Source organism: Heteronotia binoei, chromosome 1 (assembly GCF_032191835.1).
Source record: "Heteronotia binoei isolate CCM8104 ecotype False Entrance Well chromosome 1, APGP_CSIRO_Hbin_v1, whole genome shotgun sequence".
Taxonomy (NCBI): domain Eukaryota; kingdom Metazoa; phylum Chordata; class Lepidosauria; order Squamata; family Gekkonidae; genus Heteronotia; species Heteronotia binoei.
In genome coordinates, this window is record NC_083223.1 from 249,468,015 (window position 1) to 249,489,352 (window position 21,338).

General features: G+C 45.0%; 1 protein-coding gene across 2 annotated transcripts in view; it reads right to left on the bottom strand.

The window, feature by feature from the left end:
• CAPN1 (calpain 1) overlaps positions 1-21,338 on the bottom strand; it is a 65,293-nt gene that overhangs the window by 16,792 nt on the left and 27,163 nt on the right. For both annotated transcript variants that reach the window (XM_060251833.1, XM_060251841.1), the window contains exons 4-10: positions 17,053-17,171; positions 9,421-9,554; positions 9,040-9,208; positions 6,013-6,096; positions 4,494-4,579; positions 2,077-2,151; positions 1,807-1,967 (exon numbers count right to left, since the gene is read on the bottom strand). In XM_060251833.1, the coding sequence (XP_060107816.1) occupies positions 1,807-1,967; positions 2,077-2,151; positions 4,494-4,579; positions 6,013-6,096; positions 9,040-9,208; positions 9,421-9,554; positions 17,053-17,171 (828 nt within the window). The remainder of the gene's footprint in view (positions 1-1,806; positions 1,968-2,076; positions 2,152-4,493; positions 4,580-6,012; positions 6,097-9,039; positions 9,209-9,420; positions 9,555-17,052; positions 17,172-21,338) is intronic.

Below are 21,338 nucleotides of genomic sequence, written 5' to 3' on the forward strand. Positions count from 1 at the left end.
TGCTGAGCCCACTCCCCTGTGCTGCTGCCTGCTCCCTTCCCTTGGTCTACCCTCTGCCGCATTCCCAACCCCTGGAAGGGCACCGGGGGGGGGGAGTATGTGTGGCAGCTAATCCCAAAGCGGGAAGGTGGGTCAGAGACTGTCCCTTTAAGAGAGCACCCGGCTGAAATGCAGCCTGCTCTTCCAGCTGCTGCCCCTGCAGGTGCTCTTGATCTTTGTCTCCGTTTTGCAGGTGGGACTCCAACACAGAGGCTTCCGCATGTGTCACTCCACCCCTCCCCCACTCCCTCAGCTGCTTTTGCTTGCCGCTCGGAATGGAGTCCCGTCCACGGCGAGACTACACAGTGCGCTCCAGGGAGACTGTTGCACTCTGTTCCGGAAAAATAAAGTCTGAGCTGTGCCCTCTGTTGTCTCTCTTGCTTGGCATCTGCTGCACGTTCCCGGGGCAACCCCCACCCCCGTCAGTGGCCTCTCCGAGGGAATGCCTGGGAGGGTGGGCAGACTTGGTTCTTGGGAGGGGGGAATGGGCTATGAGCTGCCATGCTGCCCCCCGCGTGGCTGGACAGGGGATGGGGGGTACCGCCCCTCAGCCTGCCCGGGCTGATGGCCTACCCAACTACACAGGGCTGTTGTGTGCTGGGCACTTGGGGGGGGACGCTGAAGTGGATGCATGCCCAGCGGCTCAGACTCTGAATTCTGCGACCCCCAGGGGAGATGTTTCTTGCACATAGCAGGGGGCTCCAGGGGGTGTCTTTCGGACTTGGTCTGGCCACTCTCAGACACACATTCCAGCTGCTGTCTAGGACAGCAAACTCCTGCACTTGACACTTCCTGCTTGTCCGCACATGCCTCTGCCCGCCTGCCTGCCATTGGCAATCTCTCTGACAGCGGGAGGGAGTGGGGGGATTGACGGCCTCTCAGGCGCAGGCTTTCCACTCCCTTGCCCAGTCAAGTGCAACGGGCTGGCCAATCCCATGGTCCTGCACGAGCCTGCGCCTCCCCCACCCCCGCCTTGGGCCAATGGCGTGCGCCTGGGCGGAATCACCATGGCGACGGGTTCTCTCTCACTCGTTGGGCTGCTCTTCCCCCTCCAAGTATGGCGTAACATCTCCCCTTTGGAAGCCAACGAGTGGCGTCGTAGATGCGCCCACGCCTGAGCGGCCGGCTGCCACATATGTCTGGATTGGGCTGCCCATCACCTAGAAAAGTTATTTGTATTCCAGCTTTCTACCACTTGCAGGTCTCCAAAATGGAGAGCCATGGCTCAATGGTAGGTCACAAGCTTTCCGTACAGAAGGTCCCTAGTTCAAGACAATGTGAAAGACCTCCACCAAAAAGTTTGGAGAACCCCTGCCCATCAAAGAAGACAATGCTATGTGTATTATTCTCATTTCATAGTAGATTTTAATGTAACTGCTATGATTGTAGATCATTTTCTGCTCTGTTTACATCACTGCCCCCAAATCATCAGGAATTTTCCAAGCTGGAATTGGCAACCCTAGACTGAATTATCCTCTGTACACAAAAAAAATCCCTTGCACATAGATAATTAGAAGTCAAGAAGGGCTCTAGTCAGTTTCCTCCCCTAACATACCATTTCTTGTATGCAGGGAGACTTTTCCTCCACGTGGAAATATTCAAGCACACTTCATAGACACACCCCAGCCTGCAATCTGAAGTGGTACAATCCAAATATTGGTTTGCCACCTCATGGGATTCTTATGTGTTAGGTCTTCACCTCCTTTCTGCTGGATTGTCAAAAGCTTTCCCAGGTGTCACAGCATTATCCCACACAACGTGCACTACCTGGATAATTCCTGCAGCCACCTGCTGTGCTCCCCCGCCGCCAGGTGCCATCATACAGTGTGGTGTTCCACTTCCGGACTTTGCGTGACTTCAGTGCATCTGGAGTGAGGTTGCAGATCTCAAGGCGAGTGAATTCACGGAGAAAATCCTGGAAGGACATCCTGTGTGAAAAGAAAATTATGATGAGTGCAGAATCCATGTTCATTTACTTGTGCATGTTTAAAAAAAAATAATAATGCAACCCTTACAGGTTATAGAAATTACACTTACCAGAATTCTCCATCTTCCATTTTAATTCTCAGCTGCTGCCCCACAGAGGGTTCCACCACATTCCACTCCCCAGAACTGTTGAAAAAATTTAAGAGCTGTCAGAAAGAGGCAGGAAATGAGATTTCCCCCCCCTCCTTTAGCATGCAGCCTAGCTCACTTCTGAAAGTCACCTGCTGATATTTCCTCTGTTTAAAATTTCCTCTCTGTTTAAAATTAAACAAGAGGCATCTGCAGTCTGAATTACACTGCTTGATCAGTGACCTCACCAAACTGAGCTCTTTATACTGATATATGGATCAAGAGCCAATATGTTTATCTCATAACTTTGGCTTAATTCATGCTGGATTTCACATTCAAGAACATTCTGCTTTCATTTGCCACTTTCTACTTGGCAAACCCACCAATTATAGGGGATGGAACGCCTCTTCCCAAGCACACTGAATGAATCTCTAAATTCTAGTTGTGCTTTTATATAAGGAGCACACAACAAACTCAACATCCACTGGAGTGACTTTGTGACCAACACTGAAGTCCTCAAGCGGGCGGAGGTTACCAGCATTGAGGCACTGCTGTTGAAGACGCAGCTGCGCTGGGCAGGGCATATTTCTAGGATGGAAAACCACCGCCTTCCCAAGATTGCCCTGTATGGCGAACTCTCCACCGGTCATCGAAATAGAGGGGCACCAAAGAAGAGGTACAAGGACTCCTTGAAGAAATCCCTTAGCACCTGTCACATCAACCATCACCAGTGGTCTGACCTAGCCTCAGATCGCAAAGCATGGAGGCACACCATCCACCAGGCTGTCTCTTCCTTTGAGAACGCACGCATAGCTGGTCTTGAGGACAAAAGGAGATTGAGGAAGAATCGCACTGCTACAGCACCAACCCTAAATCAGACTTTTCCCTGCAGCCGCTGTGGCCGGACCTGCCTGTCCCATATTGGTCTTGTCAGCCACCAGCGAGCCTGCAGCAAACGTGGACTATTGCACCCTTCTTAAATCTTCGTTCGCGAAGCCAAGCCGAGAGAGAGAGAGACACAACAAAGAAAACAGAAACAGGCTTTCGATCCCCACTTCCACGGTACAGGAGAATCAGAAGGGAAGCATAGCAATCCCTATGGAAACTAGTAACATAACAGAAGTGATACACGTGTTCATGCACACACTCTTTCTCTTCTCACCAAAATGAACGCAATAATAAACCATGTGAAAAAATGTGGCTTGTTTTCTTTTCTTCAAACCAGGAGTAAACTAGTGCTGAAGGCAGAAAAAACAGTTTCTGATTTGGATGATGTTTTATTTATTTCATCTATATCCTGTCTTTCTCACTGAGACTCAGGGGAGATTATAGTTTGTTATGAAATAGGATTGCCAGTCCCTAGGTGGGAGTGGGGGATCTCCCGATTTTGTGGGCTCTGTCCTCAACAACCACAACCCCAACACAATGACATCATGTGGAAGTGATGTCATCATGCCTGGGACAGTGCATGGCAATACTCAAATTTTATAGTCTGAGCCCAATTTTACCACAGAGCTTGCCCAAAACCCAGAGTGTCACTGTGTAACGTTACTGGCATGATGTTACTTCTACAAGATGTCATTATGTCAGGGATGTCGCATGTGGCAACTTCATTCTGCCCCCTCGGAAAGCTCCCTCCCATTCCCTGCCAGCAACCCTATTGTGAAAGCAGAATTTTCAAGCCACACACAAGGGAAGGAGGGAGGAGAGTCGGGAAGCTTCAGAGTCCCCCAGGTTCATTCATATAACAAGCAAACAAAATGGTTTGTTGTTACACCTAAACTATACTTTTGTGTGCCTTATAGTTAATAATATGCTGTAGTGGTTAGAATGCTGCACTGGGGAGATCCAGATTCAAAGCTGACATAATGCCGTGAAGCTGATATTAGACAGCTGTTCTCTCGCAGCCTAACCTATTTCACAGGAGGAGAGGAGAACCATGTATACTGCCCTGAGTTCTTTGGAAAAAGGGAGGAATACACACTTCTAATCCTGGCAAATGGCTTAAGCAATTTCCACAGAAATCAGGATACAGTGGTCCATTTGTGATCTCTTCCAGTCACAGGTATGGAGACAGAAGGGCAGTTTTTATTGCAACTTAAAGTTAAAATAAAAATTCGGTCTCCCCTGCTGAAGCTACCATCTCTCAGCAGCCCAGATCTAAGAGACCTCAGAGACCCAACGGCATCAGCTTGGAAACTATGCATATAAACCAATAGTGCCACATGTTTGTTTAAATACATGGATTAAAACTGTTTAACTATTTATTGATGTTGCATTGTGTTTTAGAACTTTTTGTGAGCCACCCTAAGCTGGCTTGCAGGGAGGGCAGGATATAAATTGACAGAAATAAATAATTCTCCCTTCCCTCACAGACACACACATCAGTTCTTTCTTACTTGTCACTCCAAGCACCAGTCCATTCAACCTCTCCCCATGGATTTCGTATCCTTATCAGATTGACCCTCTGCCCTCGGTAGTTGATCTGTGAGAACACATGAGATGAGAAGCGATGCCAGTTAGAGATAAGCAATGCCAGTTAGGGTGCGGAAGGAGATGGCTTTGCATTTGAACAGAGTATGTATTTATCCAATTTTTATTTAAAGCTTCCTTTCTGAATTACAATTGTGTGGAGTAGTAAATGCCTCATGCAATGACCTGGTCACTGTGAGGACATTTTGGGGATGACATTTGCCTTGTTGGGGGGCAGGAGAGGATGCAAGAAGCGGACAAATCATGAATTGTGCACATACTGGGATTTAGTTTTACTTATACTGGAAGACATGTAATTTATGGACAAACCATAGTTTAAACTCAAGGCGTGCACTCTGTATAAACCAACCCAAATAAATACTTGAAAAATATCTTATCAGTATTCTTTGGGTTTAATTAAGCTGAACACATATTAAAGATCTGTATTAGGCTACTGATATAGCTGAGCCTGAAAAAGCTGATTTCTTTTTGGCTTCTATACTAGTGACAGCTATACCGTGAACCAGCCCCAGCTGATGCAGCATGGCTGGAACCAGCTGACTCTTCAACTGAGCTGCAAAAAGGACCATACCCAGGATCGGGACCAGCTTCTCCTGCCTAGCAGTTTAAACCACTGGACAGGAGGAGCTTCCCAGCCAGGTCTTTGTGTGGCAGGGAGAGACCTCCCCACCGCAAGCAGATGCTGGAGTCAGCTTCTATTGGCCTGTGATTTAAATCACTGGGCAGGAGAAGCCTCCCAGCCAGTTTAAACCAAGATGTAAGACGAGCCAGCTCCACGCCACCCCAGCTGATCCTCTCTTGCAGCTCCAAGCCTCAGCCTTGCAATGCCTCAACTAACAGTAGACTCTTGTCCAAAGTACAGGCTGCACATCCAAACAATCAGACCATTTCCTTTAAATCCAACCAATTTTGCTGTAATCTATGAAACACATGCTGATTTTTTTCCTGTAATTTTCTCATATGCTCCAGTAACCAATGCAAATTTGCAATATGATCTCTTGTGCCTCTTCTTTTTCTGAACCCAACATCTGGCATTTCTCATTCCATATATGATAACAGTCTTTGTTGTAACATTCTGAGCATGAGAAATTGATACAAACATAAGAGAAGCCATGTTGGATCAGGCCAATGGCCCATCCAGTCCAACACTCTGTTATACAGTGGCCAAAAAAACAGGTGCCATCAGAAGCTCCACTAGTGGGGCCAGGACACTAAAAGCCCTCCCACTGTTGCCACCCCAAGCACCATGCGATGGTCCAATAGTTGCTATCTCCATTTTCCAGAACTGGAATGTAAACTGAATGTTTCCAGTCTGTGGACCATTGCTTGGTTTTCCATATTTGTTGGCACAAGCTTGCTAAGATTTTGATTGATTCTGTTTCTGTGGCTTGGAATAGCTCTAAAGTAGCAAACCCAAAAGCTCACCTGCTCAGCTCCAGTGACAGAATAGGCGTGGCCTTTCACTAGCTTCTTAAAGGTGACAGCTTCCATGTCAAGAGCACTTGTGATCTATGATTAGGGATTGATGGAGAAGGGGATAGGGAAAAAAATACATTTAAGTAACAACTTCCACAAGCTCCTTAAGAAAACCTTGCTTAACCACCCATTACACAACCTGCATGTTGTATCTGGATCTGCCATAAGGACTCTTTTAACAGATGTGTGTTGTGAGATCCCTGCTGGAAAGTCAATTCCCAGGTGTGCAGGAGTCAGATTGGGCCCATAAGTGGGGAGAGGAGGCTTAAGTCATCCCCCCCTGTGAATCCATATGAAGCTTCCATATAGCAAATCAGATTGTTGGTCCATCAAGCTCAGTACTGTCTATTCTGACTGGGAGTGACTCTCCAGGGTCTCAGATAGAGGTTTTTCACAGCAGCTACTGCCTGGTCCTTTTAAACTGGAAATACTGGGGATTGAATCTGGTACCTTCTGCATGTAAAAGTAGAGGAGGAGGAAAAGGAGGATTTAACCCTACCCTTCACTTTGCATCTCAAAGCAGCTTACAATCTTCTTCCCTTCCTCTCCCCACAACAGACACCCTGTGAGGTAAGTGCGGCTGAGAGAGTTCTGAAAAAACTGCTCTTGAGAACAACTCCAAGAGAATTGTAACTGACATAAGATCACCCAGCTGGCTGCATGTGAAGGAGTGGGGAATCAAACCCAGTTCTCCAGATTAGAGTTCACTGCTCTTAACCACTACACCAAACTGGCTCTCACTGAGCCACAGCCCTTCCTCCTGTGCTGTTTTCCTGATCTGAAATGGCTCCAGGAGCTGCTGCTTGCCCCACTGAGGGTTCCATGTACAGTGATGGTACACATCGTTTCTACAGCAGGCCAAATAATGCCTCCCCAGGCCATTTCAGGTCAGAAAAATGGCACGAGAGGAAGACTTAAGCACCCTTTCTCTACATGCAGCCATCCAATCAGCCTCCCACATGACTGGGAACTGAGTCTGATACCAAGTCCTTGCGGTGGACCCAGGCACAACCCAAGAATTGTATGTTATGTCTGGGCCAGAAGATCCACCTAATCCAGCATTCTATTTCTAACCAGACAAAACCAGTGTTCCTTCTAAGCTGAATTAGTGTGAACTACCCCCGTTTTTTAGCCTCTGGATCACGCATTTTTATCTTAGCTCTGGAAGGATGGTGCCAGAGCAAATTAATTTATGCAGTAGTCAAATTGCTAACTCAGAACTTTAATGCCAGTAGCTCACAAAGCAGCATTCTTGCTCACAAGGCTCCACAGCTTAGAGGGAACATTGGACAGAAGCATGTGTGTTGCCCTGAGCTCTTTGGACAAAGAGCAGAATAAAAATGGAATAAATATCTTACTGAAACTATTACTATAACCACTGACAACAGCTTGAAGCCTTGTATGCTGTTTTGTCCTCTCTGTTAGTCAGGAATACAATCAAGATGGCTGCTGCAATATTTGGTAGTAAAGAACATTGAAATTGTGTGTGCGTGTGTGTGCAGGTGTGTGTTAGTGCCCCCATGCCTAGAAGCCATGGCGACCTCTGGCAACTCCTGCTGGGGCATGGAGGACATCAAATAAGTGGCTTGATAGCCTGCCTCTGCCTCCTGATTCTAGTATCCTTTGGAGGTCTCCCATCCAAATATTTGCTAGGGTTGGCCCTGCTTAGTTCTGAGATTGCACTTGCCTGGGCTATCCAGGTCAGGACTAAGAACACTGAAACCTTAAGGTGTCTTTGTCGGTATCTATGTATTCCAGAGCCAGTTTGGTGTAGTGATTAAGTTTGTGGACTCTTATCTGTGAGAACCTGGTTTGATTTCCCACTCCTCCACTTGCAGCTGCTGGAATGGCCTTGGGTCAGCCATAGCTCTGGCAGAGGTTGTCCTTGAAAGGGCAGCTGCTGTAAGAGTCCTCTCAGCCCCACCCACCTCACAAGGTGTCTGTTGTGTGGGAGGAAGGTAAAGGAGATTGTGAGTCACTCTGAGATTTGGAGTGGAGGATGGAATATAAATCCAATATCATCATCATCTTCTTCTTCTTCTTCTTCAAAGATAGGAAACAAAGGTAGATGGGGATGCCTGATGTTATTGGCTGAGGGAAGGCAAGTTCAACTTATTTCTCTCAAGTCACATTGGAAAGGATTAAGAAGATGCTAAAGGTGTCCACATCAGACTCACAGACTAGTCCATTAAAAGTTTTATCAGTCTGCCACCACATACTCACAAGAGTCATTTGCAGCACATAAACTGCCTGAACAAATGGAAAAAGAACAAAGTGGTTCATATTATATGGACATATGAAGCTGTCTTGTATTTAATCAGATCATTGGCCCATTGAGATTGGCATTGTCTACTCAGACACAAGCACTTCTTCAGGGTCTCAGGCAGAGAACATAAGAACATAAGAGAAGCCATGTTGGATCAGGCCAACGGCCCATCAAGTCCAACACTCTGTGTCACACAGTGGCAAAAAATTTTATATACACACATACACTGTGGCTAATAGCCACTGATGGACCTGTGCTCCATATTTTTATCTAAACCCTTCTTGAAGGTGGCTATACTTGTGGCCGCCACCACCTCCTGTGGCAGTGAATTCCACATGTTAATCACCCTTTGGGTGAAGAAGTAAGGTCTTCCATGTCACCTCCTACCTGATCCTTTAAAAGTTAGAGGCCAAGGACTGCACCTGGGACCTTCTGCATGCAAAGCAGATGCTCTACCACTGAGCCACCACCCCCTCCCTCACGTGGAGCAATACTTAACTTTTCCAGAGATGACCAGCTATTTATAGGCCTGATATGTTTCTGCTGTAGCCCACCCTGAGCCCACTTGCAGGAGGATGGGATAGAAATACAATAAATAAATCTAAAACCTAAACCCTGTAAGAAGAGGGATCGGCATACATTTTTTACTACAGAAAAAATATTTAAAAGCAACCCCACAAATATTAAAAGCGTCTGATACGGATACTCACATCAATGGAGCAACCCAAGAGAGACCCCTTCTCCAAGGCCTTCATGATGATCTGGAAGAGGTCACTGGGTGGCTTTCGGAGTTCATACCACTCGGTAACACCACCAGTGAAGTCTTCAAACCCTTCCGAAGTGCTTCCCCCAGAAAGGGCCTCGTAGCAGCCATTTACTCTGGAATTAAAGTGGCAGAGAGTTGGCAGGGTCCCTTCCAAAATATAAACATAGTCAGATAAGGCCAGTGCTTTGTTTATTTGACTCTGAGGCTGTGGCAATACAGACTTGCCCAAAGACACAAAATCAGTCCCTGGTAGACATGGGATAAACCTATCTCTCCCAAAGCCACCTTTCTGGCTCCCCCCCAGATAAAAAGATGAGATGCTTACTTGGCATAAGCCTTCTCGAGCAGGGCACTCCAGAACTCATTGCCTTCTGCGGAGTGCACAAACACCAACTTGCCGTCTTTTGTTGGAAGGAGGTCGTCTACCACCACATCTACCCACTCACCAAATTGCCAGATCTGCACAGAATACAAGGAGACAGTGGAATAGCGGGTGAGTTAAGTCTGAAACAGACATAGTGCCAACAATACTCAGAAGTCTTCTGCATCATTTAACAGCACTCACTATTCATTATTGCTTTACCCTTGTTTACGATCTCAAATCTACAAATGAACCATGATTTAGCTTGTTCTCCCCACCCTACCAGACATTGTGTATGAGATTTAACACTTACAGTCAGAGCTCTGCTAAGACAAGCTAACTCTGCTAAGAACTGAACTGTTAGTAATGGTTAATACAAACCATGGTTTGCAAACCCACAGAAGTGCGGCCATTCTGAAACCTAGCTTAGGTAACCATATAGGCTATAGAATGGTATAGTATAGACTGATCTTATCAGTTCTCAGAAGCTAAGCAGGGTGGGTACTTGGATGGGAGACCACCAAGGAAGGCTCTGCAGAGGAAGGCAATGGCAAGCCACCTCTGCTTAATCACTTGCCTTAAAAACTCCATGGAACTGCTCTAAGTCAGCTGTGACTAGGAGGCACTGTATATACACACACAGAGGTAACCATATACAATTCAATCTTGGTTTAGGAAAGCAAACCATGGTTATATCTGTTCAGGACTCTAAACAAGGCTATTTCCAGGGCTGTGTGTATTCAGTGATTACATTGTATAACTGTAGAATTTGCAGAATGCAGCATTCCTGAAAACTGTAGTTCCTTAATCCCAGAGCTTCAGTTCCCTTGGGAGGGAGCAAGCCATGACAGATGAATTTATTCAAATAGGTAATAATATACATGTGCATAATATTTGCATAACTATGATGGAATTTAACTGCAAAATTCAGCAGCCTGAACAAAATCTCAGGGGGGAGGGGGAGGAGGAGGTGACTGGATTTATACCCTGCCCTTTACTACCTGAAGGAATCTCAGAGCAGCTTATGCTCTCCTTTCCCTTCCTCTCACCACAACAGACACCATGACAGACAAGCTGAGAGTTCTGACAGAAACTGCTCTTTCCAGAACAGCTCTGACCCAAGATTGACTCCAGCAGGTGCAGGTGGAGGAGTGGGGAATCAAACCTGGTTCTCCCAGATATGAGCCCATGCACTTAACCACTACACCAAACAAATCTATTCTCTGGGTTGAATGCCATTGAAAATATACACAGGTACAAGGGGGGCAATTCCCCCCCTCCTACAGCAGCCCTCCAACTCCCCTGTCATGTTGCTCACCAAAGTCCCCAGTCTCCCAGGAGCATTCCAGGGGGCATCTGGGAATCATTTGGGAGGAGGGAGGTGCGAAAGCTGTCATGCTTTCAATATACTCAACCCATGGGTATATTGCAAGTTTCTGGTTCTTGTGGCTGAGAAGACAGACTTGAAAATGGGTGGTCAAAGCCTGACAAATCTTAGAAGCTTGAAGGAATTGCTGAGCAGAGTCATTGTTCATTGCCCTGTATGGCTCTTTGTCCCCTCCTCCATATGGTTTGCAAAACCATAATAAATTATGCAAAGTGAGTACATTTGCTGACCTATATCCTGGTGAAGAATATGACTTCTCTTTGCATATCATTAAAAAAAACCCACAAATACAATTTTCAATTTTTAAATAGGTTCCATGGTGGGAGTTTCTAGTGTAAATTTAACTAGATGGACAAAGTTGTCGTGAGAAGACTCCACTGTGTTTTCAAAGGCAGAGTAAAACACTGGATAGCAAAACTAATATGTCCTGAGGAATGAAAGTAATAGCTTCTCCAAGAGCACCCAGAATAGCCAGTTCACTGACTGTGGCCCAGGGGATATTATCCTTACAGGGGCACTTACTGGTTCTAAAGCTACCAGCAACCAAGAGACTACAGCTTTCCCCAGAATTACAACTGATCTCAAGACTACAGAGTTCAGTACTCTTGGAAGAAACACCAGCTTCTGAGAGTGGGTTCTATGGTATCACAGCCCTGTTGTGCTTCTTTCTGTTCCCAAACCCTGACATCCCCAGGCACTGAACCCTATCTCTAGGAATTTCCCAAGCTGAAGATGACAACCCTAACAGGTATCCATAGATGTTCACATCTGTCTGTCTGTGCACATCATTACATCATCCCTCTTGAGTCAGTTTGGTGTAGTGCTTAAGTGCATGGACTCTTATCTGGGAGAACTGGGTTTGATTCCCCACTCCTCCACTTGCACCTGCTGGAATGGTCTTGGGTCAGCCACAGCTCTCACAGAGCTGTCCTTGAAGGGGCAGCTTCTATGAGAGCTCTCTCAGGTCCACCTACCCCACAGGGTGTTTGTTGTGGGGGAGGAAGGTAAAGGAGATTGTGACCGCTCTGAGACTCTGAGATTCAGAATATAGGGCAGAATATAAATCCAATATCGTCTTCTTCTTTTCCAGTGTTTGTTCTCTTGTTTGTGTGATTGCACACCCACATGCCTGGCACTTGTATACCTCTATCTCACTGAGATGGCAGTGCAGAGCATCTGCTCTAGGCTAGATTTACACTGGTTGATCTATCTATCTTTTTTGTGAAATGTTTGTTTTTTGCAACAAGCACCAGATTTTTTTGTATATCTCAGTTCTACGTGGGATGGGAACAACTAGATTGTGTCATTTTTCCATTTGAAACTGGGCAGCGATACACAAAGAAAAAAGCAAAGCAGAGCTCAAAAATCCATTTGAACTTTCATGCATATAATCTCAATTTTTTAAAAAAAGATCAAATCTGGCAAGGATGAAATGGCTGATATTGTAATGCCCCAGTATAGATCTATGGCCAGGGTGGCCAAACGGTGGCTCAGGAGCTATATGTGGCTTTTTCACACATATTGTGCAGCTCTCAAAGCCTCTATTGCCTCTTTAATTGGCTTGGAGAAGGAATTTGTCTCTTTAAATCATTTTGCCAAGCCAAGCCAGGCAGCAGCTTGGAGAATAATTTAAAGTTAAAGTTGCTTTCTTTCCACCTTTCTCTCCCCCCTCCCTCTTGAACAAGTTTGGCCAGCCCAATCTATGATGTGGCCTGATTTAGAATCCTGTGTACAGTTTTGGTAACAGTATCTTAAAAAGGACACTGCAGCGCTGGAAAAAATACAGAGGAGGGCAACCAAAATAATCAAGGGGTTGGAGCATCTTTCCTATGAAGAAGAATAAGAGTAAGAAGACATGCAGATTTATACCCCACCCTTCTCTCTGAATCAGAGAATCAGAGCGGCTTACAATCCCCTTTGTCTCCTTCCCCCACAACAGACACCCTGTGAGGTGGGTGGGGCTGAGAGGGCTCTCACAACAGCTGCCCCATGGCAGAGCTATGGCTAACCCAAAGCCATTCCAGCAGGTGCAAGTGGAGGAGTGGGGAATCAAATCCAGTTCTCCCAGATAAGAGTCCACGCACTTAACCACTACGCCAAACTGAGGAAAGGCTGAAGAATCTGGACCTTTTCAGTTTAGAAAAGAGACGACTAAGGGGGGACATGATAAGGGTTTATCAAATTATGCATGGGATGGAGAGAGTTGACAAAGAGAATTTTCTCAATTTCCCAAAATACTGGAACCCAAGGACATCCAATGAAGTTCAGGTAGTAGGTTCAGGACAGACAAAAGAAAATACTACTTTACACAGAAAGTGATTAAAATGTGGAATTCGCTGCCCGAGGATGTAATGATGGCCACAGGAATAAATGGCTTTAAAAGAGGAATAGATAGAATAATGAAGGATAAATCTATCAATGGCTACTAGCTCTGGTGACTGAGGGGAACCTCCACATTCTGAGGCACTAAACCTCTGAATCCCAGAGCCCAGGGTCAACATCAGGGAAAGGCTTTGGCCTCTATGCCCTGTTACTGACCCTCCAGAGGAACTGGTTGGCCACTGTGTGAGAAAGGATGCTGGACTAGATGGACCACTGGTCGGATCTAGCAGGGCTCTTCTTATGTTTTTAATATACGATTCCATTCATACACACTGCCAGTCGTTATTACTGACACCCTCTTGTGGCTGTATGGTGATGCCCCTTATTTTGATAAAGGTAAGGAGCATGCTCAAAACTGTAAGGAATTATGGGATAGCAAGCATCCACATCTCTCACTTTTAATGCCTTTCCCATTTGCTGCATTTGAACTTCTTATATTTCCAATAGAAAGAAGGGTGCTGGGGCTCCATCCTTGCCTGGAAACTACTAGCTTTTATCTGATCATCCTGCTCTCTAATCTCAGGTGTGCAAGGGACTGCTAAATGACTAAAGAAAATCTAACCTGTACATTTAAGAGAAGTTTAATCTGCAGAAGCCTGAAACATCATATCACCCGTTAATTGTTGCCTTTGAGCTGCACTTAAAAGGGAAGCTACAGGAAGTGGTTCAGAAGCTTGCTGTGATTATTCACTGAAAAAGTAACTAGTATTCTTCTGCATATGTTCAAAGGAACTCCTTTTATTATGGCATTCATGCATGGTATTCTGAACAGGTTCAGACTGAGCTCTGCAACTCTCACTCAACATATTATTCTTCCCAAGCCTAAAATGGCAGTGCACAAGGGTGGATACAAAAAGCAGCCTCCTCTATACCACAGTTCATTTGGCAGGCTCAGGCAGTTTAACCCTGTGGGTACAGAATTAGCTGAATTTGAAAGATCTAGACAAAGGGGTGGGGGTTGTTGCAGGGTGGTTCCCTTTTTTAACCACCACAACCTTGCCATGCCACTCCCACAAACCAGCATTTGTATCACCCACAAAGTCAGATTCCAAGCCAGGGTGGAGTCTCAGGGAAGGCTTAGAAAAATAACAGACCAGGTTGTTACTACTGGCAGCTAACCAAGCAAGGTGTTGTCTTGGGTGGGGAAAAACATAAAGAGGTGTGTTTATTCATTTAAGAAACAGATTTTGGGCTAAAGGAAAACACCAGTTCTTACAGCAATGGGACATTGTGGTGTTTTCAAGAGGTTAACTTTAATATTTTCTATCTGGAATTGGGAGGTCAGTACTAACAAATAATAGAATAACTGGAATTTGCACCTATTGTCTACAGTAGTTATTGCTGGGGTGCAAGCTAGTAAAAAGATTCATGACAGTGCTCTAGAAACCAATTTTTAAAAATCTAACTAATTAATTAGTTAAGAAAATCAGTCAAATGGATGTCATCAGACAAAATTTCTAGGCCATATGTGGCCAGAGAAGCTCACATCACAGTTTATATCATCAGGAAAGATTGAGAGATGAAGATATAAGGTAACAGAATAAGGATACAGGCTTATTCTGGATGAATGGCAAAGTTAAAGAGACATGGACCTGATCAGTTTAGGGTAACAGGTCTTGGGGCATGAGAAGCACTTTCCTAAAAAAAAAAAAAAAACCACCATTGAGCATTCTTTAAAAGGAAGGAGAAAAGATGTCTTAAAAATCTTTAATTTTTGTTTTGTTAATTTGTTAATGGATGCTGTATTTTTGTTAATATTTTGTTAATGGATGCTGTATTTTTTTATTTCCTGCAATGTGGTGCTGCATTGTTAGATGCCTTGGAGGTGGTGGAAAATGCCATCAAGTCACGGTCAACTTACAGCAAGTAGGGATTTCAAGGCAAGAGACATTCAGAAGTAGTTTGCCATTGCCTGCCTCTGCATCATGACCCTGGTATTCCTTGGTGGTCTCCCTTCCAAATATTGACCATGGCTTATCCTGCTTAGCTTCCGAGATCTGACAATATCAAAGTCAGGGCAGGATGCCTTGAAACCAAGGAAATGGCAGGATATAAATACTTTAAATATACAAATGTGAAAGAATATATAGAAGAAAAAGAAACAGCTGAGGGTTTTAAAGCAGGAGGGCGAGGGCCCTTTCCAGTCTCAGAACCACAGAGTCAGGCACTATCTAGTCCAACCTCATGTTCAGTGCAGGAAATCCAACCCTAGGACATCCCCAACTGATGGCTGTCCGCCTCTGCTTGACGCAGATAACAGGTTCCTTTGTCAAGCTGCGCTCACCAGTGAGAAGTTTCTCCAAATGTTCAACTGAAATTTACCCTCCTGCAACATAAGATCTAGTCTGAAAAATACATTTTTGTCCTCTTTCACATGACACCTCAGTCTTGCAATGTGCAATGGTTTCTTTCCAGGGAGAGATCATTTGTCGCTAATGTTTCACAGAAGAAACCAAGTGACTCTTGTGTACAGTTTCTCTCTTCTGTTTGCTCAAAACATGGATCCTTGCCAGAGTGCATGCATGCAAAACACACGCTATCAACAATATGTAAAGAATATTCCCCCCAGGCTACAGACACAATTAATTAATTGTGAAACAACCTAGCCTGAAAAGAAAGTTTTAATCTTTCAATTACAGCTGTCCTGGGTGGGATGGGGGGACAAAACTTTCCTACGTTAAGGCAGCATGTCAAGCAGACCCTAACCCTGAATGTGCATGAACCTGGATTGTCTCCAGGATTGTGTGAACCACTCCCTTCTCCAGTTCCCTAAGCACACAATAAAGGAACTTTCCCTTCTAGTTCCCTGACCTGCAGCAAACCTGAATGGAATGCTGTCAGGAGTCGGCTGGTTCTGGTTAATCAAGGTACCTTCATTTGTTGTGGGTTAATCAGACTTATTTTGCAGCCAGGATTCCTGCCATTCAGTTCAAAAGGAGGGAGAGACACACATAAGCCTGGCAAGAAGCTGCACTTGTGCACATTAAAGTGCCATGTTGAGTTGCCAACCTCCAGGTGGTTGCCTGGGGATCTCTCAGAATTACAACTGATCTCCAGGCTAAAGAGATCAGTTCCCCTGGAGATCATGGCTGCTTTGAACGATGGACTGTTTGGCATTACACCCTGCTGAGCTTTCTCTCCTCCACAAACTGCCCTTCCTTAGGCTGTACCATCAGATTTTCAGGGATTTTCCAACACAGCACTGGCAACCCTAGAATGATGTTGGAATGCAGCCTATACTGTCAACAGGCAAACTGTGAACCTCCTCAGCAACTGCAACAGTAGCCAGACATTCAGGTTGCATCTGATGAACCCTGACTCCTTGAAATCTTCTGACATAGTACATTTGTCAGTCCTTAAGGCACCCCCAGACTGCTGGTAGTTTTAGCTGCAACAAATGGATAAAACTACCTTGGGTGGAAGGAGAATATTCAAGCTAAAATTTCAAGAATGACACCTAGCAATTGATTGCTGTCACCCCAAAACAAGGAACAACAAAGGTTTATCAAGGGCAACCATCACAAATCGGGGATTGTCCCAGGACACTGGTCAGTAAGAGACCCCTGCAAAGGAACTGATCCAGCAACCATGTGCTGTAGCTACAGCTCTACTAGAGGTTTTGGCAATCCCTTGAAGTATTTTTCAGCATTTCTCTCCCCCCACAAAAATGCTAAACCTTCCCTTCAGGATCCTGATTGCTATCATTAAAACTTCTAAATACACTCATTGAGGACTGCCCTTTTGGTTTATTAATGACACTCCAGACTGCTGAGGAAAAGACATGCACCTAAGGGTGCACCATACTGTGGATAGCAAGACAAGCTCACCTGGAAGTGGAAAGCACCAGCATATCCATTTTGGAAGCTCTGCCCATGGGGGACCACGCGATGGAGAAGGGGATCGTTCAATGTGAGAGAGGCAATAGCAGCCAGAAGCCAACAGTCACCTGATTTGAGAAGAAAAAAGGAAAACTTTTAAAGGAAAATGAAAGGTTACTGCAGAAAAGCCATTTTTGTAAGGGCTGCATCTGTAAAAGTTTGCTCCCCTCGTTCTGAATATCCAGTGTAAACATTTCCTTTTTTTTTTTTAATTTCCCTAGTAATGGGGATAGTTTTAATTGAGTCAGTATCCAATTTCAGTACTTTGGAAGTGCCTCTGCCATTTGCCACTTTATTGCCCTAATTTCAGGAGAGAATTGTGAAGTATAAAGTCTGCCCCAGGATACTTTTGGTTAGAAACTGATGATGATGGTGGTGGTGGTGCTGCTGCTGCTGCTGAAGAAGACGAAGAAAACAATAACAACAGTAACACTAATAATAACAGAGGAGGAGATATCAAGTTGCAACAAACTCAGGGTGACCCTTTACAGGGTTTCCAAGGAAGGAGAAGAACAAAGGAGAAGTGGTTTACCACTGCTCTCCTTGGCACAGCAACCAGGTTTCTCATCTAAGTACTACCCATGGCCAACTCTGCTTAGCTTCCATAGTACTCTGGGCTATTCAGGTCACTAAATGTGGGATGCTAAATAACAATAAAAGTAGCCCTGACCTGGATAGCCCAGGCAAGCCCAATCTTGTCAGATCTTGGAAGCTAAGCAGGGTTGACTCTGGCAAATACTTGAATGAGAGACCTCCTTGGAATACCAGCAGTCAGGAGGACAGGGGCAGGCTTTATTCAGCCACCTCTATGAATATCCTCCAGGTCCCAATAGGGGTCAGTCACCAGAAGTTGCCATGACTTCCAGGTGCATGCATACACATACACACATAAATACAAAAATACTATATAAACAAACAAACAGTGCTATTGTAACAACATCTGCTGAAGTTACTGGGCTTAGAAGGGAGTAACTCTGCTTAGGATGGCACTAACAAGATGTTCTCAGGCTTTTCTAGTCATCTGTAATTTGTAGATTACACTCATAGCAGTTTTCTAGATAGTATTTTATAACTCTTTTGGGTTACAATGATGTTTAAAATAATGTATGTCAAAGTCTGTTTCCCAGCCATCTACATAGGTATTTTTAGCCCAAATGGACTACCAAGTCATTTACCTTGGTGACTGCACCCTGAGAGCTGCTTATGTAATCCTCATTTCTGTGGTTTTCAAGAAACAAACTGTTTTGCAGCCAACATCACATTTAATGGTCCTGTACCCAGCACTGTATCGCAGGAAGGGGTGAACACCATACACAGGCAATGCTTGCAGCGTTCTGACTATAAGGGAGGTGGGACAGTTCATCTCCTGCAGCTGTCTGGGAGTGTTCTTCAACAAAAGGTCTGTGTGATTTACAACCACACAGGTAGCAGCAGCAGTAGACAAGCCCCCCTTCCCCACTTAGGTACACTGAGAGCTTTGACTCTTCACAGGCTCCAAAGAACTGGGGCTACCAAAAGATCAAGCTTGTGTTTCCAAAAATATTTGGAGGAAAAATAGGGTTGCCAAGTCCAATCAAGAAATATCTGGGGACTTTGGTGGTGGAGCCAGGAGACATTGGGGGAGGAGCCAGGAACAAGGGTGTGACAAGCATAATTGAACTCCAAGGGAGTTCTGGTCATCACATTTAAAGGGACAGCACACCTTTTTAAATGTCTTCCTTCCATAGGAAATAATGAAGGATAGGGCCACCTTCTTTTGGGGCTCATAGAATTGGACCCCTGGTCCAATTGTTTTGAAACTTGGGGGGGTACTTTGGGGAAAGGCACTAGATACTATACTGAAAATTTGGTGCCTCTCCCTCAAAAAACAGCTCCCCCCAGAGCCCCCAAAAACTCCAGATCAATTCCCCATTATACCCTATGAGAATCGATCTCCACATAGGGAATAATGAAGTGCTCAGCAGACGTTCCCCCACCCTCCCCGTTTTCTTGCGACTCTGAAGTGAGGGCTTGCAGCCAACTTCTTCCAAGTAGCACAGACACCCCATCCCAAAAGGAAGCCTTTCCAATCCGAGACTGGAGCCTCCGAAGGGGAAAAAATCACATGGTGGCTTTGGGGGCGGGGCTTTCCCCCACCGGCCAGCTGACTGGGGGCAGGAAGGAGACTGGGAAAGCGGAAGAACCCCTGCTGGGACCTGGGGATTGGCAAGCCTAAGGAAAAATAAAGGTCTTCAATATTGTTTAGACTGCAGGATTGCTTTGTGTTGCTGATGAGGTAGTGGCTCATATTCCTTAGGGTGTGTTTGGCCTCTGACTACATGCTTCTCTCTTCTTGAAATGTAAAATGCATTATCTTTTTCTGCAGAGCACATGCCTTGGGTAATGCACGGCATCAGGGCTTTTTTTGAGCAGGAACATAGTTCCGGCTGGCTTGGTGTCAGGGTGAATGGCCTATTATGCAAATGAGTTCCTGCTGGCTTTTCTACAAAAAAACCCTGTGTGAAACAATGGTGACATCAGGGGTGGCCTAATATGCAAACTAGTTCCTGTTGGGCTTTTTCTACAAAAAAACCCCATTCACGACATCTTCCTAGAGCTGGGGTGTACAACATGTAGTATGGACATCCTCCCTTCCCCAACTGAAACCTCCCAGGCTTCTTGCCACGTCCATGGGGTTGCCAACTTTGAGTTGGGAAATAACTGGAGATTTGGGGCCCAAGCCTAGGGAGGAAGAAGACTTCAGTGGAGTCTAATGTCCACCCTCCAAAGCAGCCATTTTCTCCAGGGGGATTTCTGCAGTCCCCTGGAGATCAACCTTAATTCTGGGAATTCTCCAGGCCTTGCCTGGAGCTTATATAAAATATACAAGAAAGAGATCAATGAATAAGATAGGGTTAGAGAAAATAGTTGTGAATAAATTAACTAACAATAATTTCTAATATATGACATATACTCTTTATTAGCGCAATAAATATTAAAATCAATTCATCAAGTCTATCAAATCAGTCCACAACAAGAATTACAGAATGATCTCTTAAGGTGCAACTATCAAAGTTAAGAAAAACAACAACAGATAGCTGAATGACCATGTGACTACTGCCAAATGATAGTTTTTAAAAAGCAAAATGAGACTATCTATAAGAACTCCTGCATAAATTAGATATTAGAGGAGGGGTGTAAAACATGTAGCCCGGGGGCTGGTTCAGGCCCCCAGAGGGCTTCTATCAGGCCCACAAACAAGTCTGAACAGCATACTCAAGACTGCTATAGCACAGACATTGTCTCCAGATTTTGATGCAATAATTCAGAGCAAGAGGTGACAGTTATCAGAGACCATTAAATAAACAAAATATTGCAAGAGTGCTAATTTTTAATCATATTTTTTCAAGTTTTTAAAAATTTCATTGTGCTTGCGTCCTTTATAAAGTTTATATCTTCACTACCAGGTATTATATTTTATGACACACCTGGCCCAGCCCGACAAAATCTCATTTATGACAGATCTGGCCCTAATAACAAATGAGTTTACCCCTGCATTAGAGCATCTTAAAACAGTGTTAAGCCTTTCCCTAGATGAGCAAAGTAACCAGTATTTTAAAAGGGTTAAGTGTTAAGAGAAGGCCTTTATTGACAGCAGAAATCCCCTAACTCCTGCAAAAAACCTCCCCCACCCCCCAAAAATGACGGCCAAGTTCCACTCCCCCCAAACCAACAAAAGCTATGAGATGCATGTACACACTAAACTCAGGCAGACTGACAACCTCCAGGTGGTGGCTGAAAATCTCCCAGGATGACAACTGATCCCCAGGCAACTGAAGTTAGTTCACCTGGAGAAAATGGCCACTTTGGGAGGTGGGCTACGGCATTATACCCCACTGAAGTCCCTCTCCTCCCCAAGTACCACCCTTCTCAGCCTCCACCCCCAAAATCTCCAAGTATTTTCCAAACTAGTGCCAGCAACCCTATACTCATGCCACCAGAGAACAACTCCTGAAGTAGAAGGTGGTGTGGAAACATATTCTACCAGCTAGCCGAGATAAAGAGCGTGGATGGCTGAAGGGAAGCAAACTTAACCTTGAAGAGGAACTTTCCCAGTGAACCTTCTGGAGTTCCAGCTTGTGAATTATTTTTTACAACCAACATTGCCCACCTTGCCTGCTGCACCAAAAGACCCTACCTTTCACCCAATAGGAAGCTAACAGGACCAGGGGAAGAACCGGGCCCTTAAGAAGGAA